Genomic DNA, 24749 nt, shown 5'->3' on the forward strand with positions numbered 1-24749 from the left:
ATTTCAAATTGATTTAGCTCAAATTCAAAATTAAATTGTTTTTGACCCATGTTTGAACCTCAACTCATCAATCTTAATTGGATTTGAATTAGTTTCAATTTGAGTTTTGCCTGAGCTCGACCGAGATTGTCATATCATGAAGCATCTTTCTAGGGGGTAAATTCGATTCGAGCTAAGTTGAACCAAACTTGAGATTGACTCGAGCTTAGATTGAAACTATAATACTCATTGCGAGCTTGTTCGAACTAATACATAATATTATTAGAGGACGGTTAATGAAAAGAACAATATTTTTGAAGGGATGAATTATATCACCAATGAAATAAATAAACGAATCAATCTCAAACAAAACTATTAAGTTAGAGTTCTAATTCAAAATCGACTTATTCAAACTGAGTTATGTTTGTGGATTTGATCTGAGTACTCTTATTGATATTTACCCAGTCACCACATGACAAATGGTGAAATCAATTGACTCAGAACATACTACTTTTTTATTCATAAAATATTCATCCAATTTCCAGGAAACGGCTTGTGTAGTTGATGTTTGAATAATGCCGAGATGACTCAGTTGTGTTGACTTTGAGAGCTGCTTTGTGGAATATCTTCAGGATAAATAGCCCTTATTGAGCCCTCAAAATCTGAAGCTCAGCTCAGCTCGGACTTGTTTTTACTTGGTAAGAAAGACTGAAAGGGTGAGATCAGATGGGGAGAGCTCCTTGCTGTGATAAAACGAGGTTGAAGAAGGGGCAATGGACCCCTGATGAAGACCAAATCTTAATCTCCCATATCCAGAAACATGGCCACGCAAATTGGCGAGCCTTGCCAAAGCAAGCCGGTAAGGAAGTAGCCATTCATAGAGGAAAAAGATCGATAAAGATGAATTTAGACGAAGGAATCTGATTTATGTTGATGGGTTGTTGTTGTTGTTGTTGTGTACAGGTCTGTTGAGATGTGGAAAGAGTTGCAGACTCAGGTGGATGAACTATTTACGCCCGGATATTAAGAGAGGGAACTTCAGCCTTGAAGAAGAAGAAACTATCATTCAGATGCATGAAGTGTTAGGCAACAGGTAATTATTGTTCTTGTTGTCTCGATCTATAAGTAATAGGTTATTTATAGCCGTGAGATATTGTTGGCTTTAGACTTTATTAGTGTTAAGGTTTTGCCGATAAAAAAAAGGTCTTAAGGTTCTCCTCTTAAAAGGTGTCTCATGATGGAGGGAAAAACAATGAGTTTATATTATATTAATCAGAATGGTTGATTTTACCCTTATGGAAAGAGAGACAATGGGTTGGATTGATTTTAACCCAATGCCCTCAGGTCCTGTTGCCATTAAAGGTTGTGATAGAGCATCTGATATTATCCCCATAGATGGTGTCACTATTGATATTGGATATATATCAATCTAAGGCTCTCGGCTCCTATTAATTGTGGGTTGTGAGATGGCACTTAACATTCTCCTTATAGATGATACTATACTATTGATGTTGGATTCATATTGACTCAAAATCCTTGATTCTTCTCCAATATTGGGTATTTGACATCATCATTGCCTCTAGTCAAGGGTTTGTGAGAGAACACCTCACATCTTCACCAACAAAGTCATTATTGATGTTGCATAGCAATCTCCTTGATCCATCTTCGATATGAAATTTTTGACATTAGTTGTTTCTGATCAGAAAATTTGCTTTTTTTTTTATTTTCAGGTGGTCAACAATCGCTGCAAGATTACCAGGGAGAACGGACAACGAGATAAAAAATGTCTGGCACACCCACCTGCAGAAAAGATTTAAACAAAACCAGGAGAAGCCAAATTCGGAAACCAAACCACAACGAAAAACCAAAGCAAAACCTGAAACCAACATCTCAAGGGAATCTGAAACCTCAGGAATCGTTCCACCGCCGTCTCCTGAGCCATCTTCGAGTGAATTCTCGTCAGTCACAACCGGAGAAACAAACATCGAGTACGTCACCGTGAAGGAAGAACAAAACGAGTCCCTGGAAAACTTTCCTGTAATTGATGAAAGTTTCTGGTCAGAAGCATTGCCATCAGAGTCGGTAAAGATCTCCAACGAAAGACAAGTTCAGTCTGTATTTCCAATCCTGGAACCGGGTTTCAATGGCGGTTCCAAAATGGTCGATGATTGCATGGACTTCTGGTACAATATGTTTCTGAAGACCCGTGATGAGTCGGTAAAGATCTCCAAAGAAAGACAAGTTCAGTCTGTATTTCCAATCCTGGAACCGGGTTTCAATGGCGGTTCCAAAATGGTCGATGATTGCATGGACTTCTGGTACAATGTGTTTCTGAAGACCAGTGATGAATCCACGTTAACACCATTGTTATTGTAATTGCAAATCAGGGATCAGTTTCAGGGCAGAAATTTTGTAATGAAATTGATATGTTCATTTGTTTAATTTTAAATTCTAGCAATATGCTAACATGGTACCAAGACCCCATTTGAATGTAGACTTATTATATTGAACCCAATTAAATACGATGTTTCCAATTGTGTAAATAAGTAAAGTTAAATATTTATTAAGGTTAGACTTAAATCAAACTAACTTATTTTTGAAAATCCGCTCAACTTGATTTAGTTTAGTTTTAATTTGTTGAAGTTAAATTTAAATTGAATTGAAATAAAAAAAGTTGGTTTGTTTTTTAAACAGAGATAAACTCAAACTACAAGGAGTTTGACTTAGTTTATCTCACAAGTCAGTGATAACTTGATTCAATTTGAGTTTGACTTATGAGTTAATATGAGTCAAATCAAATAATTGTCAAAATGATGTTGTTTCAATCATTATTAGTTAAAACAATATCATTTTATTAATAAATTATGCATTCGAACTAAACATTGAATTTTGAACTTAAGGACCAAAACCAAACTTGAGTTACTATAAACTTTAGCTTGATGAACTTGAGCTGCCCCACTTTGCATTCGAATCGAACTCGAGCCAAAAGGTTTTTAAGTTCAGTTCGATTCATATCCACCACAACTATATATTTTAGGGTTAATAACACTTGTAGATATTGAATTATTAACTTTTTCTCGATTAAAAAAGTCGAACATTTTTTTCTATTAAAAAAACTAAACTCCCAAATTTTTCTTTGAAAAAATCAAACTTTCTCTTCTTTTTATAGAAAAAAACCAAACTTTTGATATATTCGACTAAACATCTTGAATAAATACAATTATGATTGTTTATTTTGTTTTAGAAGGAAGAGTTTTTGGTACCTTTAATAATAAACAGTAAAATTTAGTATTTTCAATAGAAAAATTTAAAAATTTAAATTAATAATAAAATAGCACTTAATTATATGATAATACATTATTTAAATATTTAATTAAATGCCTTAAAATTGGATATAATAAAACTATGTGTCTAGTTTTATACACAAATAATAAAATGTTTCCATATGATTAAATATTGTTTTATTTTGAATTAAAAATTATTTAATTATATGATGTTATATTATTATTTGTGTATAAAATTATACGTATTATTTATATACATAACATTACTTAAGTAGATATGCATAACATAATATTTCACTTAAGCTTAATGGCTTGTCCGTTAAATCTACAATTCCAGTAATTTTTCTTGTACAAGTCGTCATTCCATGAATATCGCCATCTAACAAATTATAAAAGGTGAAAGTAACAAGGAATATGAATGCATTACGGTCCCTTTCCATCACATCTTTAATTTCCTTCTAGTAAAGTTCCAAGCTTTTGTTTTAAATGGCATTGACTTGAATTGGGGGAGGAAATAGCATAGCATGTCTATATATCTGACCCCTTTTTTCATCTATCCATGGATGGCCTACTGTCATGCCAAAAATCTTATATTAAACAAGTGTAAAGGATTTTAGATCAATATAAATCTATCATTTTTCTCTTACAAAACGTATTTTTAAGATTATAAAATCAACAAAGTTTAAAATCAATGATATTTTACGGTTTTAAGTGATCTGTTATTATTTCTCTTTGTGGAGATGATATCAAACGTTCTCCCTACACCTCTCAATTATAGACTATATTGATGTCAAAAATCTTGAAATCGAAAGTTTTGGATTTATATAAACCCATTCTTTCTTTTTCTCCCTTTTTCAAAGAGATTTTGTTGATGCAAAAGCTCTTATATCAAACAATAATCAAGAGTTTTGAATCAATATAAACACATTATCTTACGCTCTAAAATGTGTTTTAAAGACAAAACAACGAAACTAATAACAATCAAATCGGACAATATCTCGTAACTTTAATACCTCCCACTAGACTATATCAACAACCTCCAATTATGAAATTAAGCTGCAATTAAAAGGATGGATGAATTGATACGCAAACTAGAGAAGTAGTGGGAGGAGACGTTTTAGGATGCACTAAATTAGAGTTTTGACTAAACAGATTTATGTGTATGAAAATGACACTTGCGATGATGAGATAATTGATTTATCCATAAACGATTCGATTACCACTTGGTTTATCGTTATCATATTAAAATTGAGATTTTTGACATAATTCAAAATTAAATAAGATAATATTAAAATTTATACGAAAATAACTTAACACAACCTACATTAATACGAATATTTTAAAAAAAATATTATTTTAATAAATTATATATAATTATAATAACTCATATTATTATTTATTTTTATTTAAATATTTTATTTTATTATTAAATAATAAAAATTTAATTTTGTTACTCAATTATAAACATATTTTTTAAAGGTCTTATATTATAATTATATGTTATATTTTTATAGTAAAAATTTGAAATCTTTGCATATTATATATCGTTATATTTTTTTTAATTATAATTACTCATATTATTTATTTATTTATTTTTAAATATTTTATTTTATTATTAAATTGTAAAAATTTAATTTAATTAGTCAGATTATTAACGTATTTTAAAAGTTTCATATATAAATTTTTAGACCATTTATTAATAAGATAAAATGTTATATCATGTGGAGAAATTAATTAACATAAACACAAAATTTTATGCCTAAACTCTGAGTGATTTTACTTTTTTAAACAAATTTAATTTTTATTCTAATAATACCTTTTGTCTTATTACTTCATATTCAAAATAATTTTTACTAGACAATCTTCTTTTTCTTCGGTATCATCATATTGAGTATACAGATTAATCTATTTTTGTGTAATTGTTTGATATTTACATATCGAAAATAGATTAATTTCTGATACACACACGCACGCTTGCACTCGTGTATACCTTTTTTGTACCTACACACAATCTATGTAGTTATATTTATCATTTCATTTGCATACAGATGTGAAATGATATGAAAAGGTGTGAAAGGATGCAAAAAGGTGCGTGCAAATGTATAAATATATATTATATTATATATTCTTCATACCCCTTTTATATATACTCGCATCTTTTACACCCACACTCTTTCGTACCCATATGCACTCTGTGTAATTATATTTATTATTTTGTTACGATTTGTAAATATCAATTTTTACAAATAAATTAATCTGTTTTTAATCCGTAAATATCAATAATTACACAAAAATTAATCTAAAATTAATCTGTATACTCAATATGATGATACAAGAGAACACGAAAATTGTCCAATAAAAACTATTCCTAATATGAAATAATAAGATAAAATGTATTATTAGAATAAAAATTAAATTTACTTATAAAAATAAAATCACTCAGTCTGACAAAAAAAATTCAAATAGAAAATTTCATACCTATTATAATTAATTTCTTTATGATGTGTTATATTAATAATAGTTTTGGATAATTAAAGGAAAAAAATTAAAACGATAAAAATACTTTGAAGAGTAAAAACAATAAATAATTTCAAATCAGATCATATCCGATCAAGTCAATTCAAATATTAAAAGATTGTATTAGAATTAAAAAATTTTAACACGATTTTAATTAGTAAAAGATTTCTGACAAAAAACCCGAACTGACATAATATAAATACGATTCGCTGACACAAATTGTCAATTCTACCTCTAGCTTAGCCCAACTAACTACATGAGTGATTTTAATTCGGAGGTCGAACAACTTGATCAAGTCTGCAGATGTATGCAAGGAAAATTTGGAGTGTGACTGTTGCATGTGATAGACTTCTAATGTTCTAAGATTTAAACCAAACCAATTCATTTTGACACAGTGTTTAACACAATTCGAACTGAATTCAAAATAAAACTTCAACCCAACAACTCAATTTAAATTCAACTCTCCAATCCTTCGACGAAAAAAGTATTATCCCATTAATAATATTATTCTTCTATTTGACAACCCTCCAAATACATTTTCAACTAACTCAAACAAACTCAAATTTGAACCAACTATAATAAATTCAAATTGAACTCAAGCAAACCTACATTTGGACTTAACTCAATCCAAATTCAACCTTAAGTTCCATGTGTTATGTAGTTTGTTGTCCACATTATAATCATTTAAGAAGAAAAAGAAGCACCAAGGAATCCGGGGATGATAACAATTCACATGAATAAATCACAATGGCCTGATAATACATCTAAGAAGTCAGAATCTCAAATCCAGGACAAGGGCTGAAAATTCAAAATCCCTATATTTAATGGCACACGATGTGGAGATACAAAGATACAGCTTCTCTAACATTACCAGTTGCTACTCATCTTATCAATTGTATCTTCATTAAAATTTGTAGCTACTTCTACGCAGATACAAAGGGAGAGGGAACTCTTACCAGTAACAGACCATTACAGGGAAACTGGCATTTATGAGAGACATGAGTATGCTAAAGCCTTCTCCTCAGACAGCTCTGCTGCTGTATCGTCTAACTTCTTCCTTGAGAACTCATCAATTTTAAGTCCTGGTTGAAGCATAACAACATAATATTAGAATAAAACACTTTATGCATGGCATCAAGACTCGGGGGGAAAAAAATATCTGATTGATTTCCAGTAGATACCATAGTTATTACTTAATAGTATTGTGGCATACATCATATGCATTGCATAAGACGATAGGATAAAAGTGAAAAAACAATATGTATCTTAGAATATATAAAAAATTGGTGTCATATACTGTAAGTATTATTCGACACAATACATATCAATAATTTTACCGATATGGATCGATATAATTTTTAGAGAAATGATGATGTGATAAACATTTATTTCAAAAATTCCAAAACTTTCAGGGTATTTGTGATATATATTCTAAAATGATGTGATATTGTATCATATGATACATCTTTTTAAAAATAATATTAATAAAATAGTAAAAAAAATCTAATTGTCATATCATCTTTTTGAAAAATATCACAAACTAATAATAATTAAACAATTAAAAAAATTTAATTGTCACATCATTATCTTCAAAAATATCACAAATACCTTTTAAAATTTAAAAAAATTTTCAGATAAACCCCTACCACATTATCACTTCTCTAGAAAGTGTATTGATCGTATTGATAATATATATTATATCATACAATACACCTACTGTATCGTATAATTTTCAATATACCTTAAGATATTCATCGTTTTTTACTTGTATATTATCGTTGAATATTAATAACTATAGCTGAAATGACAATATGAAATTATTATTATTATTATGTTTAAAAAAGATGTATCCTGCAATTAGATATGCATTACATAAAATTAGGATATCAATACATAATAAAATATGTGATTCAACTACCATAGTAGATGGTAGAAAGAGAACTTCTACAAGCTGCTGAAAAAATCTGAAACAAATCAAATTTCCAACTACACATTCCTAAAATTAGATATGAACATGTTTACTAATAACATTCAATTAACTGAGCTTGACGAATATTTATCATGTCAGTACCTTGAACAACTGTCCATTCTCCATTCTGACAGGTTACTGGGAAGGAGTAAATGAGTCCAGCTGGTACATTGTATAAACCATCAGAGTAAACCCCCATGGAGACCCAAGTGCCCTACAATTACAGAAAAATGAATTTAAGAAAAAAAGAGAAACCAATTTTATATATATTATATAAAGAGAAAGACTTGCAAACCTTGGGTGTTCCAAGGACCCAATCGCGAATGTGGTCACAAGCAGAGCTGGCAGCAGACAGGGCACTTGAGAGCTTTCTGGCTTTGATGATTGCAGCACCACGTTGCTGGACAGTGGTGATGAATTCTCCATTCAACCTTTAATCAAAGAATAAAAGTATGATAATGTCCAACAAACTCAAACTTAATAACTCCACTGATCATTTAAATTAAAGAAAAAATAAATTACTACTTGACTTGTATACCATGTATCGTCTTTGACAAGCCCACGGACAGGCTTTTCGCCAGATGGAGTCTTGACAGTTGCATGGTTAACATCAGGGTACTGAGTTGATGAATGGTTCCCCCAGATGATCACATTCTTGACATCAGATACCTGAACATTCAGTCTCTCAGAGATTTGACCCAATGCCCTGTTATGATCCAGTCTGGTCAAGCAAGTAATATTCTTCTCCGGGATAGAGGGTGCAAACTCCTTCAAAATCAATGCGTTGGTGTTTGCTGGATTTGCAACAACTAAAACCTGCCCAAACAAGAGGCCATCACCCAACCAGGAAAGGCTTAATCAGTCTATGCTTCAGGAATACACTTAACAATGAAGATTGCCCACAGGTCCACTCCGCATAAGTATAAAATCCCATTGTTTATCAAGTAATTTTTTAAGAACTGTTTGAATTGTCTGGTGCATTTAAATTTTCCACCCGAATGGATAAGAGTGTGCACGGCCTAGATGATAGATTTGAACCTGATAAAAAGCAGGCAAAACTAAGTAGTCCAACTAACTCTTCATGGAGTATCATGTAGTTTCCAAGGCCTTCTTTAACATACCTATATAATGTTTCATTTGCATTGAAAATTATCTTTCACAATTTCTACAACAATCACAATTTTCCCGCTTTCTGTAACCATAGAAGAATACAAGAATACATATTTTTAACCATTTTTCATGAATCCACCACCAAAAATTAATCAACTCCTCCTACGGATAAAATGCAACATGCCTATGAATTTTTCTGATATCAAGGTTGTCCAAAATCCAAGCTTTTCTATCCAATTTTATTACCTTGCAGTTTGCAGCAGCATGCTTTTCCAAAGCAGAGGCCTGTGCTTTGTAGATTGAGACGTTCTTTGACATCACATCTTTCCTCTCCATGCCTTCTTTCCTAGGGAAGCCACCAACCATGATTGCGATATTGACTCCAGTGCATGCCTCAACAACATCAGTTGTGGCAACAACACCTGAGACAAAAAACGTAGTTGATCTCATAATTACACACCAGATCCCAAACAAATCTCAAACATGTAACTAAAACAACACATCCTTAATACCCCATCAGTGGCTAGGGAAGAAAGGACTATTACCTTTAAGAAGAGGGAATGCAGCATCAATCAACTCCATCTTCACTCCATTCAATGCCTCTGCTGCAGGTGGGATATCAAGCATGTGAAGAATTACTGGCTGGTCAGTTCCAAGCATCACTCCCCTGGCAATCATGGGAACTATCGCATATCCAATTTGACCTATAAATCCAACAAATTTTAACAACATATTTTGTTATCAGCATAAAGACCACATAGCTAACTTATGAGTTTTTACAACTAAACAAAGCTACCTATCACAAATTACAGTAACACATCCTCCATTAATTCTAATCACAGTTGATTCTAGCACCATATAACTTCACCTCACCTCAGTTAAATATTAAACCAATCAACAATAACTGAATAGTATTATCCACTGGAGTCAATCACAACAATAACAACTTCAATCTACAAATATCTCATCAAAACAATTACGATCAAAGGATGTGATCATTCATCCAAGTCACTCAATCTTCAACAGTACTAGAAATTACAGTTTTATACAATTTCTAATCGTCGTAATGCTTCACCTCAGTTGGATATGAAACCAAACAACAATAACCAAATAGCATGATCCACTGGATCCGATTACAACAATAACAACCTCAAACTATGGTATCTCATCAAAACAATTACGATTCAAGTATATAATATTTATCCAAGTCACTCAATCATCAACAGTACCAGATAAAATAGTTTTATACCGTTACGGATCATCATAATACTTCACCCCAGCTGAATATGAAACCAATCAACAATAACCAAATAGTATTATCCACTGGATCCGATTACAACGATAGCACTTCAAGCCATAAATATCTTGTCAAAACAATTGCGATTCAAGTGTATGATCATTTGTCCAATCAATCAATCTTCTACAGTACTAGATATAACAGTTTTATACAGTTTCGGATCATCATAATACTTCACCAAAATTGAATATGAAACAATCAATAATAACTAAATGGTATTATCCACCGGATCCGAAATAACAAGTTCAAACTACGAGTATCTCATCAAAACACTTGCGAACGAAGGATATCACTCAATCTTCTACAGTACTAGATATAACAGTTTTACACAGCTTCGGACCATCATAAAAGATAGATCTAAACAGTGTTCCATTAAAATGGTTCAAAACTTTACTAGATCTGAGAGGAAACGCCTAAAATGTAAAGAATAGAACAGACGAAAGGAGTAATGACAGATTACAATACCAGCGGCTCCGGTAACAAGAACGCGAACTGGCTCCTTGGCCATTGTTTTAGATCTCAGAGCAATGTCAACGAAGTTTCGAGATAGTCAAGTGAGAGTGAGAGATGTGAATAGTGACAGCGGAGGATGAATCGGAGATATTTATAGAGATGCACGGCGGGCACGGTGTCTTAAATTAAAGTGCGCGTGGGAGTGTGCGCGTAGAATAAACGCAAATGTGCCATTAAAGATGCGTGTCTGGGCCTTGGGCATGAGGACTGATGAGTGAGTAAAGTGAAGATTTGTATACATGTTTAAGTTATCATAGTTTAATTAAAAAAAAATTATAGGATATGAGTCTTTGTAATTTTCTTTCATTTATTAATTAGTTAAATTATCAATAAAAATTAATATTTGAATTTTCTTTTAATAATTACTTTGCAATATTACCATTGAATTACTGTTTATCATTTATATTGTTTAATGATATCAACACAATTAATTTTTGTTAATAACATCACAAGTTGATCAACGTTTTCATGTGTCAAGTGTTGTAATAAAAAAATTCAAGTCAAGACTTAAACTAATTCAAGTTTAATATGATTTTATAATTCGAGTTTAAGGTTAACCACAGATGAGCCATGCTATAAATAGTGTGAACGGTGCTCCGACCAGCCCTAGAAGCAAGGCTGGATAAAGATCATAGATGATATATTTGTTTTGATTGCCGGAGAAAACTTATATTTCATTATTGAAGTCGGCCATAGAACTTACATACACTCTATCAAGTTCTTGAAGCCCGTTCGTACTAGGGGCTTTATTATTTCTTAACCTCTGTACATATTTTGTAGGTTCAGACGCTTAACTCACTGAACTCACTGTCTCTGCCTCTCCTCTCGCTCCCTCTCCCTCTCCCTCTCCCTCTCTCTTTGGCTCTCTCGCTGTGACCTTGATTCTGGGGCGAAAATTGTAATCTCAGCCCTGTTCTCCTTCAATCTTTGCGCATCTTCTCTGGAGATATCAAATAAGTTCTTTATAACATCCAATGGCAACCCTCTAATCACTGAAGCACTTCCAGCCAGCTGACTTATCTGGGCCCGTTCATTGGTCTTGAATGCTACCCACTCGAATCTCTCGCTGTTGGCTTTCTTCACCACTGCGTAGTTCTGTGGAACCACCACCAGCTGACCCTCACGAATTTCCTCATCGAATACTGAGTCTCCATTCTCTGAGACGATTTGAATCTTGGCACTGCCCCTTGTGATGTAAACCACGCTGTGGGCATTCATGTTCCAGTGAGGTGCCAGGATAGCATTCTGAAAGGAGGCAAGTACGTGAAAGTTAGAAACTCCATTTTCAGAATAATTAAGATAGCATTCTGATATGAATTAAGTTTATTTCTTACTCTGTAAAGTACTCCTCTCTCAGCACTGAGTTGGAGGTATCTGAGGATGGGAAGGTTCAACTCGTTGATGCTTGTGACGCGTCCACCACGTGGGTTATAGATGTCAGTGCGTGATGGGTCATTGATGTTGTGCTTCAGTGACATTGTGCAGAAGGTTTCTTCTACTCCATTTCTACGTGTTCGCTCTCTTTCTTCTTCGTATTCTCGTTCTTGTTCTTGACTCTGTGGTGTTAGTACCGGAAGGTCCTCTCGAGCTCGGATAATAATGCCCCTCTGCCTCTTCTCTTCCTGCTGCAGTCTTTTGGCTAGCCGAGTGTCAATGTTGAAAGCTTGTGCCAGTAGCTCCTCGGCGAAGCCGCTCAACACACCGTTGCCTTTCGGTCCCTGCTGGCTTCTTCCTCTCCGGCTCTGGCTCTGACTAGCACCTTGAATTTCTTGTTGAGGGCTTCCACCCAGGACAAATTTCTTCAAACAGATTTATAATTTACAGATTATGAACATGTTGGTATACATACAAAGCAAACTGACAGAGATATAATGTGGTTTTCTTACCCTAAAGTACCGATCGAGCTGGTTTTCAGAATTGCCAACGTCTGCAAGTGCAACCAAAACAAGCTTGGACTGGCCATTGTTATAAATCCAGTGAGCAACTCCTGCTGGCCATGCAATGACATCACCTTCCCGGATATGCCTGACCTTTTGATGTTGTTCTCCTGACCATCTCCGTGACTCTGACTCTTCTTGGAATGTCTCAGGGCAGCCCGGGAATAGAGCTCCATGAATGCCCCTTCCTGGAACCACCATTAAAAACAAAAAAATGTTATTTACAAAAGCTAGGATCGATCATATCAGAAAGACTAGTTTATATATATTGAGTTTGCCTTGGACAACGTAGATAAGCTCAGGAGCGTTGTTATATGAAGGGACCAAGAGGCCTCTGCTCTGAATAGTGTGACGGAACACAGCAACGTTAGCACATTGTAGTTGTTCCTCATTCTGGTCCCAGATCTCCGTCACACCAGCCTCAGATTCAATCCTTCTCTGGGGCTCAAGAGCATTCAGGTTCTGGATTTGACATTGAGTCTGGTAGCGTTGCTGCTGCTGTGAATTTACGACCTGTTCTATATGAGCAAAACTGCAATTAAATAGAAGAAGAAGGCCAAGACTTAAAGAGAGCAAAGAAGAGTAACCCATTGTAGCTAGCTGTAGATAGAATAAAGCTAGAGATTGTTGTGAAGAAGATGAGTATGGAGGGTGGTATTTATAGGTGAAAATAATTGCAGACGGCTCAGGATCTAGTCGAATGTTGTTGTTGAAGTGTTTTGGTTTTTATGCATGCAAGATCGTCGCGACATACTAGCTTGTGAACACATAGAAGATGCTTGAAGGCTACGTGGTGGTGTTGAGCTATCAATATTTCGTGCAACAGCGAAAGTTCTATCAAATGAATATAGATAGATTTCGAGCCTCAAGGGGCAATGGGACGTTTTAGAACTGTCAATGCTTTTGTACACATGTTGGATTAAATTCTAATGGAGTTTAAATAAGGTCTAGTTCAAATAGAGTTCAAAAAAGTCGATTTGAGATTAATTTAAGATTAACAAATTAAGACAAAAAAAAATTTCATTTATTGATTTACAAAATGCTTAAATCAATTCAAATTCGGTTTGATTTATAAAAATAAATTCAATCTTTAACTTAAACTCATGTAGTTCATAAACTTTTTAGTTTGTTAACACATAAAAAATACAGAGAGCTACGCGCCGTGTTGAGCTTAGAATATTTCATGCAATAAGGAATGTTGTGGTTTTATCAAATGGAAATGGATAGATTTTGTGCCTGTAGGAGCAAATGAACATTTTAGAACTATCAATGCATTATATGTAGGTAGAATTCAATTTGGATAAAATTCAAATAAGATTTAATTCGAGATTATCTTATATCTAAAAGAGTCGATTTGAGATTTGCTTGACATTGATAAGTTAAAACTCGAAATTAACTTGAAAAATTTTTTTCTTTGGATTTAATCTGAATGGATTCTTGTTCAATTATTCAGGTTAGTTTGGCCAGTCCAAGCTTGTTTTGGTTGCACTTGCAGACGTTGGCAATTCTGAAAACCAGCTCGATCAGTACTTTAGGGTAACAAAACCACCATTATAACTCTGTCAATTTGCTTTGTATATATACCAATATATTCATAATCTGTAAATTATAAATCTGTTTGAAGAAATTTGTCCTGGGTAGAAGCCCTCAAAAAGAAATTCAAGGTGCTAGTCAGAGCCAAAGCCGGAGCCGAAGAAGCCAGCAGGGACAGGAAGGCAACAATATGTTGAGCGGCTTCTACGAGGAGATGCTGGCACAAGCTTTCAACATTGACACTTGGCTAGCCAGAAGACTGCAGGAAGAGAAGAAGCAGAGGGGCATCATTATCCGAGTTCAGGAGGACCTCCAGGTTTTAACACCACACAGTCAAGAACAAGAAAGAGAGCGAAGACGTAGAAATGGTGTAGAGGAAACCTTCTGCACAGTGTCACTGAAGCACAACATCAATGACCCATCACGCACTGACGTCTATAACCCACGTGGTGGACGCGTCACAAGCATCAACGAATTGAACCTTCCCATCCTCACCTACCTCCAACTCAGTGCTGAGAGAGGAGTACTTTACAGAGTAAGAAATAAACTTAGTTCATATCAGAATGCTATCTTAATTGTTCTGAAAATGGAGTTTCTAACTTTCACGTACTTGCCTGCTTTCAGAATGCTATCCTGGCACCTCACTGGAACATGAATGCCCACAGCGTGGTTTACATCACAAGGGGCAGTGGCAAGATTCAAATCGTCTCAGAGAATGGAGACTCAGTATTCGATTAGGAAATTCGTGAGGGTCAGCTGGTGGTGGTTCCACAGAACTACGCAGTGGTGAAGAAAGCCAACAGCGAGAGATTCGAGCGGGTAGCATTCAAGACCAATGAACGGGCCCAGATAAGTCAGCTGGCTGGAAGTGCCTCAGTGATTAGAGGGTTCCCATTGGATGTTATAAAGAACTTATTTGATATATCCAGAGAAGATGCGCAGAGATTGAAGGAGAACAGGGCTAAGATTACAATTTTCGGCCCAGAATCAAGGTCACAGCGAGATAACTAGAGGGTGAGGGAGAGGGAGAGGGAGAGGGAGATGTAGAGAAAGGAGAGGCAGAGACAGTGAGTTAAGCGACTGAAACAGCAAAATATGTAAAGCCCCTTGTACGAATGGGCCAGAATCAAGATCAGTGGAGAGTGCACGTAAATTCCATGGCCGACTTTAATAATGAAATAAGGTTAATCTATTGAGTTATATCGAGCCTTGCCCATAGTTAATTATGGGTGTAATCAAGTCTAAGCTCATGCTTGAATGTATCCAATTAAGTCTAAGCTCATACTGGAATATCTCAGAGTTTAGTTTTTGAATTAAGCTAATACATGTTATTGATCAGTTTAATAAGTTTAGAAGTTTATAATTAGATTTAAATAAAATGTTAATCAACCCCTAATGATTTCAAATCTTGTATTTACACCTTTAAAATTTTGGGATTGACTTAAACCAAGATAACTTGATTTGAATTATCATTTAGTTTGATTCGAATTGTTATTTGGTTTAATTCGAATTAAGTTTGATTTAAAGTTTTAGTTGATTAACTCAACTTGATCACGTATTATCACTTTAATTATTATAAATAAATTAATAAAATCTATTCAAATATACATAATATTATTCTTATTTAACGATCATACTATTTATCTTATTAAAGATCTTTCAATAATAGTTTTGACCAATTTGGCCAATTCAAATTTATTGTAATAAATTTAATCTAAACTTAAATCAATTAAGGATTAGGTTTAATTCGGTTTGATAGAGATATTCCATCTTAAAATTTTACCTTAAAATATTATTTATCATTTCAGACACAAATGGGAATTTTAGAAAATTGCACGTGGCATAAAATAAAATAAAGAAATATTTTGAAAGGAAGTTAAATTCGTTAGTGTAAAAGGTGTGGGCAAAGGAAAGAAGCGCGGCAATGTCTGGCAAAAATGCCTTTCACCACCCTCTCAATTCGCCTTATCTCTCTCTCTCTCTCTCAAAATCAAAAATGTCATTTTCAATTCAATTCAGTTTTCTCCATCTGCATCGATCTCCAATTTTCTTCAGAATAATAATTCAGATTAATAGTTATTAATGCCAGCCAACGGATCAATTTCTATTTTTTATGTTGTTTGATATTGATTTGATTTGATGAGAAGAAGACAATAATATATGCATCTATGAAGACAGGGGCACGGAAATCGCCGCCGCCGCACCACCGCCTGATGCAGTTGTTGTTGGTTAAACTTCTTCTTCTTCGGTGGTTTCCTTTTAACTTTTTCACATGGAATGGAAGATCTTGTTAGTTCTGGAAATTCTGAGCGTAACATTGAGCAAGTTAGTTTTATTTCCCTATTTTATTTAATATTTTAGTGAAGGTTCTGGTTGATTGTGAACAGTTCGCGGAAAGTACGATGGGATAATTGATTGTCGGATGAAATACCTGTGAGGTTATTATAAGTTAGGTTTGAAATCGGTTGTGGATTGCCCACATTGTCAATATATAAGAACAAAAGATTTGAGAGATGGGTTTTTTGAGCCAAGGTAATGGGTATTTGGATCAGCTTTGTTAATTGAGGATGAATCTATTGGCACTATACAAGGGAATCTTGAAGTTTCAGTTTTTCCATGGCTTTCACCCACATTGTCAAAATATAAGAACAAAAAGATTTGAGAGATAAGGGTTTTATGGGCCAAGTTAATGGGTTCTTGTATCAACTTTGTTAATTGAGGATAAATCTGTTGGCACTATACGGGGGAGTCTTGAAGTGTCATTTTTTTCCATGATTTGAGTTGCAAAGACAAAAAATTAAGAGAGTGAAGTCATATGGGGTCATTTCCTCTTTTATATTTCTTTTATAAACAAAGAATAATACAAATTTCCCGCTTCATTTCATTTTTTTTTTTTCCTTGTGGAAAGATAACGGAAAGGGAAAAAAAAAAAGTTGGTTAACCAATAGACTGTTGTTTCTCTCTTTTTTTTCAAATCACATAGTCCAGCAGAGAAAGTGTCTTGCTAACAACCATGCTTAAAATTTGAGATGCCTTGGGTGTGAATGAGGAAGAGTCTTAACTGTAAAGCCACAAAAAAGAAAAATAAAACAGAACAGAGGCTAATGACAGAAAACCTTTGCGTAAAGTTATAATGGATGGTGGAGAAATATTTCTGTCTTCAGGGTTTTTGAGACTGAAATTGTATCTTTAAGAAGTTTGTGTATTCGCATGTTTACCTAATATAATGATTTATTAGTACTTGTATATAGTTTCTGATGTTTTTCTCCATGGTTTTGAAGGCTCTCATTGCTTTGAAAAAAGGTACACAGTTACTCAAGTACAGCAGGACAGGGAAACCTAAATTTCGTGCATTCAGACTTTCTCCGGTGAGTTGTTTTTTCATCAAAGTGAGAGAATCAATTTTATTACATATTTTATGTTTCAGCCACTTCGAGGATCACCATGTTTCTACAAAAAATTTCGCAAAATTTCTCCTGAATAAAGTGTTCTGCAAGGGAAGAGATTCTTAAACCATCTATTTTTGTTAATTACTTAGATATGTAAATAGAATCCTTAATAAAGTGTTCTATAGCATTTTTGTTATTGAGGCATAGATGTGTATTGACATGTGCTTAATGCAAATAATTGTGGTCATGGAGCTATTAGTATCATGACATTTTTTAAATTTATTATGATGCAACTCCCTTGAAACAACTATATTCAGAAGCATCCTTAATTCCTTGCACTTAGCCATCTAGAAAAGCTTGATGACAAATATAATTGTTTTATGGATGCTATCAGGATATTTTTAATGTTATTTTCTATCATGTAACCATCCAGGATTAACCTCCTAATTTTTGAAAAGTTTGGACCCTTGCATTACATTGCATCTTTAATGCAATTTGGCTCCATTGTTGCATTACTTGATTATAGACATAATCGGGCTTGTAGGTATATGTTTATGCGCATGCAGTAACTATAATGTAATGTTACAATGGTTTCAAGCAAACACATTCAGTTCTGCTCAAGCAAAGTTGGCTCTTCATCTATCTTCACCATTTGTCAGCAAATTATGATGATGTGTGTATTCCCCCAAGTATGCAAATGATTTCAATTTTAGTAGTTATAACAGGATGAAACAACTCTTATCTGGTTATCACATGGAGCAGAAAAGACTCTGAAATTATCTACAGTGTTAAAGATAATACCAGGACAGAGAACCGTGAGTTAATCATTTTTCTTTAAGCTAATTGAAGATTTATATTCTAGTTAAGTTTACCTTCTTTTTGGTACTAAATTCCAATATTTTTGTTACTTACATTGTAGCATGAAATATGCCATGCATTGTTTTATTTTTACAGGCTGTTTTCAAAAGATTTTTGCGCCCTGAAAAAGATTACTTGTCATTTTCACTTTTATATTGTAAAGGTGAAAGATCTCTTGATCTGGTGAGTGCTACTAGACAATATTACTTTTAGTTGTCATTTTGTCTTCAACTTGATAATAAGTTGAAATCCAAATATGATCTCTTGATTGTTCCTATCCACAGATTTGCAAGGACAAAGCTGAGACAGAGGTGTGGTTTGCAGGCCTGAAGGCATTAATTGGAAGAAATTCGAATAGGCGTACCAGGAGTGACCTTCTCGGAGTGAGTTTTCATTTCAACAGGTGTTATTTTTATTCGTGTGAAGTTGGAAAGTTCCATTTTTGGTTTGATGTAATGCTCTATTTTCCTGCTCTTGAATTATAGAGATACATTGCATGCGGTTGGCATTAGGTTTCTTTTGTTGGTTCTACATCAAGAAATTGTGAAATTGATCCCCGGCATTAATTTCATAATTGGCCAAAAGTTATGCCAACTTCTAAACTGTTGTTTATAAAAAATGATGGGTAGAAAAGTTTTGATTTAAACAATCAGCAATCCTGAAATTTTAAATCATAGAAAGAACTTTAGCTAGATAACTTTAATTGCCAATATGATTTGTCTAGGAGTTATACCATGAAACTCGCACTATTGATCTATTGTCTAGTTTTGTTGTTAAATTGGTTAACCGGAAAAGTATTTATATTTGGTAAAAGATAAAGTTTCCTTTAACGTATGTTTACAACCGACCTTCAACCAAACAAGTTGTGTTGTACATTCTGTCCATAATTAGTAGCGATGAAAGATTTTGCTTGACGTTAGATTGAGTCTTATGATAATTATAAAATTGTGGAATATGAGCAATATTTCTTGTCTTAATATTATTTGAAGATGTCCTTGTGTTGATATTTAGTTTTAAAACATTTTACTTAACAAGTAGTTATGTTTCTAATTCAGATACCTAATGGTGATATCATTCAATATGGAAGATCATTTGCTCCATCTCTAAAGTTAAATAATAGTATTTGCGATAGTTCGTCCGTTGATTCTCGTCATTCTTTTTCGAATTTCACAAGCACAGATGTGGCTTCAGAACATCCAAATATGCAACTAAGAACAAGTGGTGGAGATGGTTTCCGAATTAGTGTTTCAAGCACACCCAGCTACTCAAGTACAGGATCTGGTCCAGATGACATAGACTCACTAGGGGATGTGTATATATGGGGAGAGGTGTGGTTTGATGGGGCTTCTTCTGATAGTTATCTTAGCTTGACATCTATGAATATTGATGTGTTGATTCCTAAGCCCTTAGAATCAAATGTAGTTCTTGATGTTCAGCAAATTTCTTGTGGTGTGCGACATGTTGCTCTTGTAACAAGGCAAGGTGAGGTTTTCACTTGGGGAGAGGAATCTGGTGGGAGACTGGGTCATGGAATTGAAAGGGACTTCAGTCGTCCCCGGCTTGTGGACTTCCTGGCAGTTAATAATGTGGATTTTGTTGCATGTGGTGAGCATCATTCATGTGCTGTAACTACATCTGGTGATTTATTCACTTGGGGTGATGGTTCTCATAATGTTGGACTTCTTGGTCATGGAACTGATGTTAGCCACTGGATACCAAAAAGAGTTTGTGGACCTTTCGAAGGACTACAAATTTTATCTGTTGCATGTGGAACATGGCATACAGCCTTGGCCACTAGTAATGGGAAATTGTTTACATTTGGCGATGGATCATTTGGTGTTTTAGGACATGGAAACCGAGAAAGTGTCACGTATCCAAAAGAAGTTCAATCATTGAGTGGATTAAAAACAGTTAAAGTTGCTTGTGGAGTATGGCACACTGCAGCTATTGTAGAGGTTATAGGGCATACAGGTGCAAATATGTCATCAAGAAAATTATTCACATGGGGTGATGGTGACAAATACCGATTGGGGCATGGAAGCAAGGAGTCATATCTGCTTCCCACATGTGTTTCATCCCTTATTGACTATAACTTCCACCAGCTAGCATGCGGACGTACTATGACCATTGCCCTCACTACGTCAGGACATGTCTTTAGCATGGGTGGCACTGAATATGGTCAGCTAGGAAATCCAAATTCTGATGGAAAACTACCTTGCCTGGTGCAAGATAAATTGGTTGGTGAATTTGTTGAAGAAATCTCTTGTGGGGCACATCATGTTGCTGTTCTGACATCAAGAAGCGAACTATTGACTTGGGGAAGAGGTGCAAATGGAAGATTGGGACATGGGGACACAGATGATCGAAATACTCCAACAGTAGTCGAAGCACTGAAAGATAGACATGTGAAGCACATATCTTGTGGCTCAAATTTCACTTCTTGTATATGTGTACATAAGTGGGTCTCAGGGGTTGACCAATCAGTTTGCTCTGGTTGCCGGCAAGCATTTGGTTTTACTAGAAAGAGGCACAATTGTTATAATTGTGGGCTGGTGCATTGTCATGCTTGTAGTTCAAAAAAAGCACTGAGAGCAGCATTAGCTGCAACTCCGGGAAAACCACATCGTGTGTGTGATGCTTGTTATGCAAAACTTAAAGTTGCCGAGTCAGGTAGTACATCTAATATTAACAGGAAACTCACTGCTCCAGTATGTTCAATAGATGGCCGAGAAAGAATAGAGAGGGGAGAGGTAATAAGGTCTTCAAGGGCTCTGTTTTCTGCCTCTACAGAAGCAGTCAAATACCTTGAGATCAAGTCAGGAAAGCCTGGAGCCAGAACTGATTCTTCAATAGTTAGAGCCTCCCAAGTTCCATCACTTACACAACTGAAGGATGTCGCATTTCCCAGTACATTGAGTGGATTAAATAATGGTTGGTGGCCCATGATGATACCGCCAACACCAGCAACACCTCCACAACAGGCAACTATGCAGCAGTCTGGGGTTCAATCAAGATCTACTTCACCATACTCAAGAAGACCAAGCTCTCCTCGCTCAGGATTTTCTAGGACTCTTATTGAAAGACTCAAGAAATCAAATGAGGTCTTAACCCAAGACGTATCAAGACTGCAAAGCCAAGTAATAATTTTGTGCTCTTGCTTTTTCAGCATCCTCCAATTGCTTTACCTCTTTACCTGTCCTATCAATAATGCCTAATTCTCTTTTTATTTTTTCTCACTGACTTCAGATTAAAAGTTTAAAGCATAAGTGTGAAACTCAAGACATGGAGATAAAGAAGTTGCAAAAAAATGCTCAAGATGCTACTAAATTTGCTGCAGGGGAAACTTTTAAGTCTAGATCTGCCAAGGAATTTGTCAATTCCCTCTCAAATCAGGTAGAAAATCTTCACTAATAAAAAAAAATTGCCAAAGTTTAAGATTAGACTTAGTCAATATCAATTACAAGGTAATTAGTTATGCATAAGATTTGATTCGATCTGGGTCAAGCTCAAACAAGGCCTAGTTCTAGATCGGCTCAAATCTAAAAAAGCCAATTTGAGTTCGACAAATTAAAGTTTGAACTTAACTAGAAAACAATTTTTTTTTTGATTTGATTCAAGTTAGCTCGAACTCAAATATTCAAATGAACTTGAACTCGACTCATTACATAAAAACAAACTCAATTCTTAACTCAAACTCAATTCGTTCAATCCAAGCTCGGATAGCTTAGATCGAATCCAACCCTAATTATGTTTGGTAAATTAGAAGTTTAACTATTCAAAATGTATTCACTCATTAGCTAGATGTTGTTGTCATAGATTTTAAATAATAAAGTAGGGTGTTAATACCTTAAGACTTGTGCTACATGATGTAAAACTTAACTGAGGTATTTACATTTGGTAGTTTTCCCGTTAGTGAGTTATGATGTGGCATGATCATGTTCATGAACTTGCTGTATTTCTTTTTTAACCAGTTGAAAGAGATGATGGAAAGCTTGCCTCCTGATCTTAAAGATAATGAATCGTTGAAGGCAATCTGTGCTCAAGCTGATGCTTTTATAGAAGCAAATCTAACATCTGAAATCTCTTCTCACCTGCCACCCAATGCTAACTCTGACCACCATAATCCCTCAGAAAGTGCAACTTCTAGCATGCCAGACAACAACGGCAGTGCAGATGTGTCCCATTATGCTGGGAGAGAGGCTGTGCATCACCAATCCAGACCATCTGGAATACCTGGAGATAGAGAAAGTATAGAGCAATTTGAACCTGGTGTTTATGTAACTTTTATTCAACGTCGAGATGGTTCTGCAGCCTTCAAACGAGTTAGATTCAGGTATTCAAGTAAATGGTTTATCAAACTGAAATTCAATGACCCATCTGCAAATACATGCATGTTTATCAACATAAGCCTGCTATATATTTCTGTGGCAATATAATCTTGCTGAACCTCCTTTTGATGAAATGCATCAAATAAGATTTGAGACTGTCTCTTCTGGAGGCAATAATTTTCCCCACAAGCACCATATCTGGCCCTGTCATTTCTTGGCTACATTGCACAGCAGTTCTAAAATTGATATTCAATTGTGCTTTTGTTTCCATTGAATACATTCTATTAACTTTTTCTGCAGTAAACGAAGATTCGACTCCCATCAAGCGGAAGAGTGGTGGAGTAAAAACAAAGAGAGGGTGCTTAGGAGGTACAATCAATTAAGCAGCAATGCAACTGCTTCAGCTGCACCAGCCTCTAATGCAACACCCTCCAGTGAAGCGCCCTCTAATCCAGCGCCTACTGAGGACACAGAAAATGCATCACCATCTTCATAGTTTACAGTTAAGTCTCTTGCTATCTGATGTAGAAAGTTGGTAAGTAGGATTAAGAAGTCTGGAAGAGAAAAGATGATCTTATCATAAAACAAAGATTTCTTATTAACTTTATTTAAACAAATTAACATGACAATATATGATAATATAATATAATTATTTATTTTTTATTTCAATTTAAAATTTATTAATCACGTATTATTATATTAGTTTATATGAATAAATTAATAAAAAATGTTTATGCATGTTCAGAAAAAAGGGGCGAAGAAACTTCAGATTCCCCTGAGGGACACTTTGTTTACAAAGTTTATGTACTTCATTGTAGTAGCAGAAAAATTTTCTTGAAATTTGTTCTTGAATCATTTTCTTTGTTCTGTGATCTGCTACTCAGCCTTTGTAGGTGTACAGTGGATGATACCTTGGCGTATTTTAATAAATATAGTTTATTTTCTTGAAATTTATGTATTAATTCTATTGTCATATTTCAGCTACCTTTTTGGTGTGTTACAAGTGACTATAGTCTCTTCAAAAACGTTACGGCTTAAAAGCTCTCTTTTTTTTGTTGGTACTCTTTTCTTTTGGGTTAGATTTAATTCAGACCAAATTCAAATAAAGTTAACTTGAAATCCGCTTGAAATCAATGATTTGAGAGATGAATTTAGTTCAAAAATAATTTAACTTTAAATTTGATACTAATAAAAACTTAAACCCAATTCTTATCGTGTTGAATATAAGCGCAATTGAAATTCTAAGAAAAATAGTTAAAAACTCAACAACAACCCCACCCCCATATATACACACGCGCACGCTTATATTTCAATTCTGCTTATTAACTTTATATTCATTCATTTTTTGAGACGTTTGGTTCAAAATGATAAAAAATTAATTTAATAATCTATTTTTTATTTGTATTTATTTGATTTGTTAAAAATTATAGTAATTTTCTATTAACAATGAGGATTAATCTAATTATCGTATTCAAAATATTTTATAACAATTATATTCAATAATTTTTATGATATTTAAATAAAATAATATTTTAATATGTTTTATTGTATTCAACCAAATATAATAATTATTTATACATATAAATTTTTATTAAATATAATAATAATTTATACCTATTATTCTTGAACCAAAGACACGCACAAGGTAATCTTTTATTAATATCAAATACAATAATTATTGATATATAACAAATTTTTGTAATAATCTTTAATTTTGATAATAAAAAATTAACTAAACTAATCAAAACCTTAATGAGTTTAAACATTATATTATTTGATTTGTCAAATAATATATTACATCCATCAAAGCCAACTTAAGGTTTAGATATTTTATTTGATTTGTCTGATAATATAACCTTTAATCATATTAAAAATTTTTACCCAAATCGATGCTCTTAAATCATATTTATTAATACATACTTAAAGGTGGCAGTGGACCATGCCTAGGCTTGGTTGTTGATGGGTTTAATAAATTTGGTCAACTCATTAAAATTGTAAGACTCGTGCCACGACTCAAACCTCCCAAATTGTGCCT

General features: G+C 34.0%; 4 protein-coding genes and 1 pseudogene across 6 annotated transcripts; 3 read left to right on the plus strand and 2 right to left on the minus strand.

Moving 5' to 3' along the window:
- Positions 1-658: 658 nt before the first annotated feature.
- LOC123212233 (transcription factor MYB4-like) lies at positions 659-2473 on the plus strand. The gene is made up of 3 exons (XM_044631318.1): positions 659-838; positions 943-1072; positions 1710-2473. Exons 1-3 carry the CDS (start codon positions 706-708, stop codon positions 2353-2355), a joined length of 909 nt encoding a protein of 302 aa, XP_044487253.1. The 5' UTR covers positions 659-705; the 3' UTR covers positions 2356-2473.
- Positions 2474-6499: 4026 nt separating this feature from the next.
- Positions 6500-10824, minus strand: LOC123212392 (malate dehydrogenase). Its single transcript, XM_044631509.1, has 7 exons — positions 10622-10824; positions 9405-9563; positions 9106-9281; positions 8288-8565; positions 8045-8180; positions 7852-7963; positions 6500-6862 (listed from the first exon to the last, which is right to left on the minus strand). Exons 1-7 carry the CDS (start codon positions 10662-10664, stop codon positions 6768-6770), a joined length of 999 nt encoding a protein of 332 aa, XP_044487444.1. The 5' UTR covers positions 10665-10824; the 3' UTR covers positions 6500-6767.
- Positions 10825-11312: 488 nt separating this feature from the next.
- LOC123211112 (legumin B-like) lies at positions 11313-13247 on the minus strand. Its single transcript, XM_044629649.1, has 4 exons — positions 12885-13247; positions 12556-12794; positions 12004-12468; positions 11313-11914 (listed from the first exon to the last, which is right to left on the minus strand). The coding sequence occupies exons 1-4, from the start codon at positions 13195-13197 to the stop codon at positions 11474-11476; spliced, it is 1458 nt and encodes a 485-aa protein (XP_044485584.1). The 5' UTR covers positions 13198-13247; the 3' UTR covers positions 11313-11473.
- A 234-nt stretch (positions 13248-13481) lies between these two features.
- On the plus strand, positions 13482-15150 carry LOC123211646 (annotated as a pseudogene).
- Positions 15151-16048: 898 nt separating this feature from the next.
- On the plus strand, positions 16049-23216 carry LOC123210275 (PH, RCC1 and FYVE domains-containing protein 1-like). Of its 3 annotated transcripts, XM_044628534.1 has the most exons (9): positions 16049-16464; positions 17421-17507; positions 18254-18343; positions 18483-18569; positions 18671-18769; positions 19442-21523; positions 21633-21779; positions 22358-22719; positions 23015-23216. In XM_044628534.1, the coding sequence occupies exons 1-9, from the start codon at positions 16417-16419 to the stop codon at positions 23208-23210; spliced, it is 3198 nt and encodes a 1065-aa protein (XP_044484469.1). In that variant the 5' UTR covers positions 16049-16416; the 3' UTR covers positions 23211-23216. The 3 variants fall into 3 exon arrangements, with proteins under 3 accessions (XP_044484469.1, XP_044484472.1, XP_044484470.1); XM_044628537.1 differs by lacking the exons at positions 16049-16464; positions 17421-17507; positions 18254-18343; positions 18483-18569 and having other exon boundaries at positions 18678-18769; positions 19566-21523; XM_044628535.1 differs by lacking the exons at positions 16049-16464; positions 17421-17507; positions 18254-18343; positions 18483-18569 and having other exon boundaries at positions 18686-18789; positions 19566-21523.
- The last annotated feature ends 1533 nt before the right edge of the window (positions 23217-24749 follow it).

The sequence above is a fragment of the Mangifera indica genome, chromosome 3, assembly GCF_011075055.1.
Source record: "Mangifera indica cultivar Alphonso chromosome 3, CATAS_Mindica_2.1, whole genome shotgun sequence".
NCBI lineage: Eukaryota > Viridiplantae > Streptophyta > Magnoliopsida > Sapindales > Anacardiaceae > Mangifera > Mangifera indica.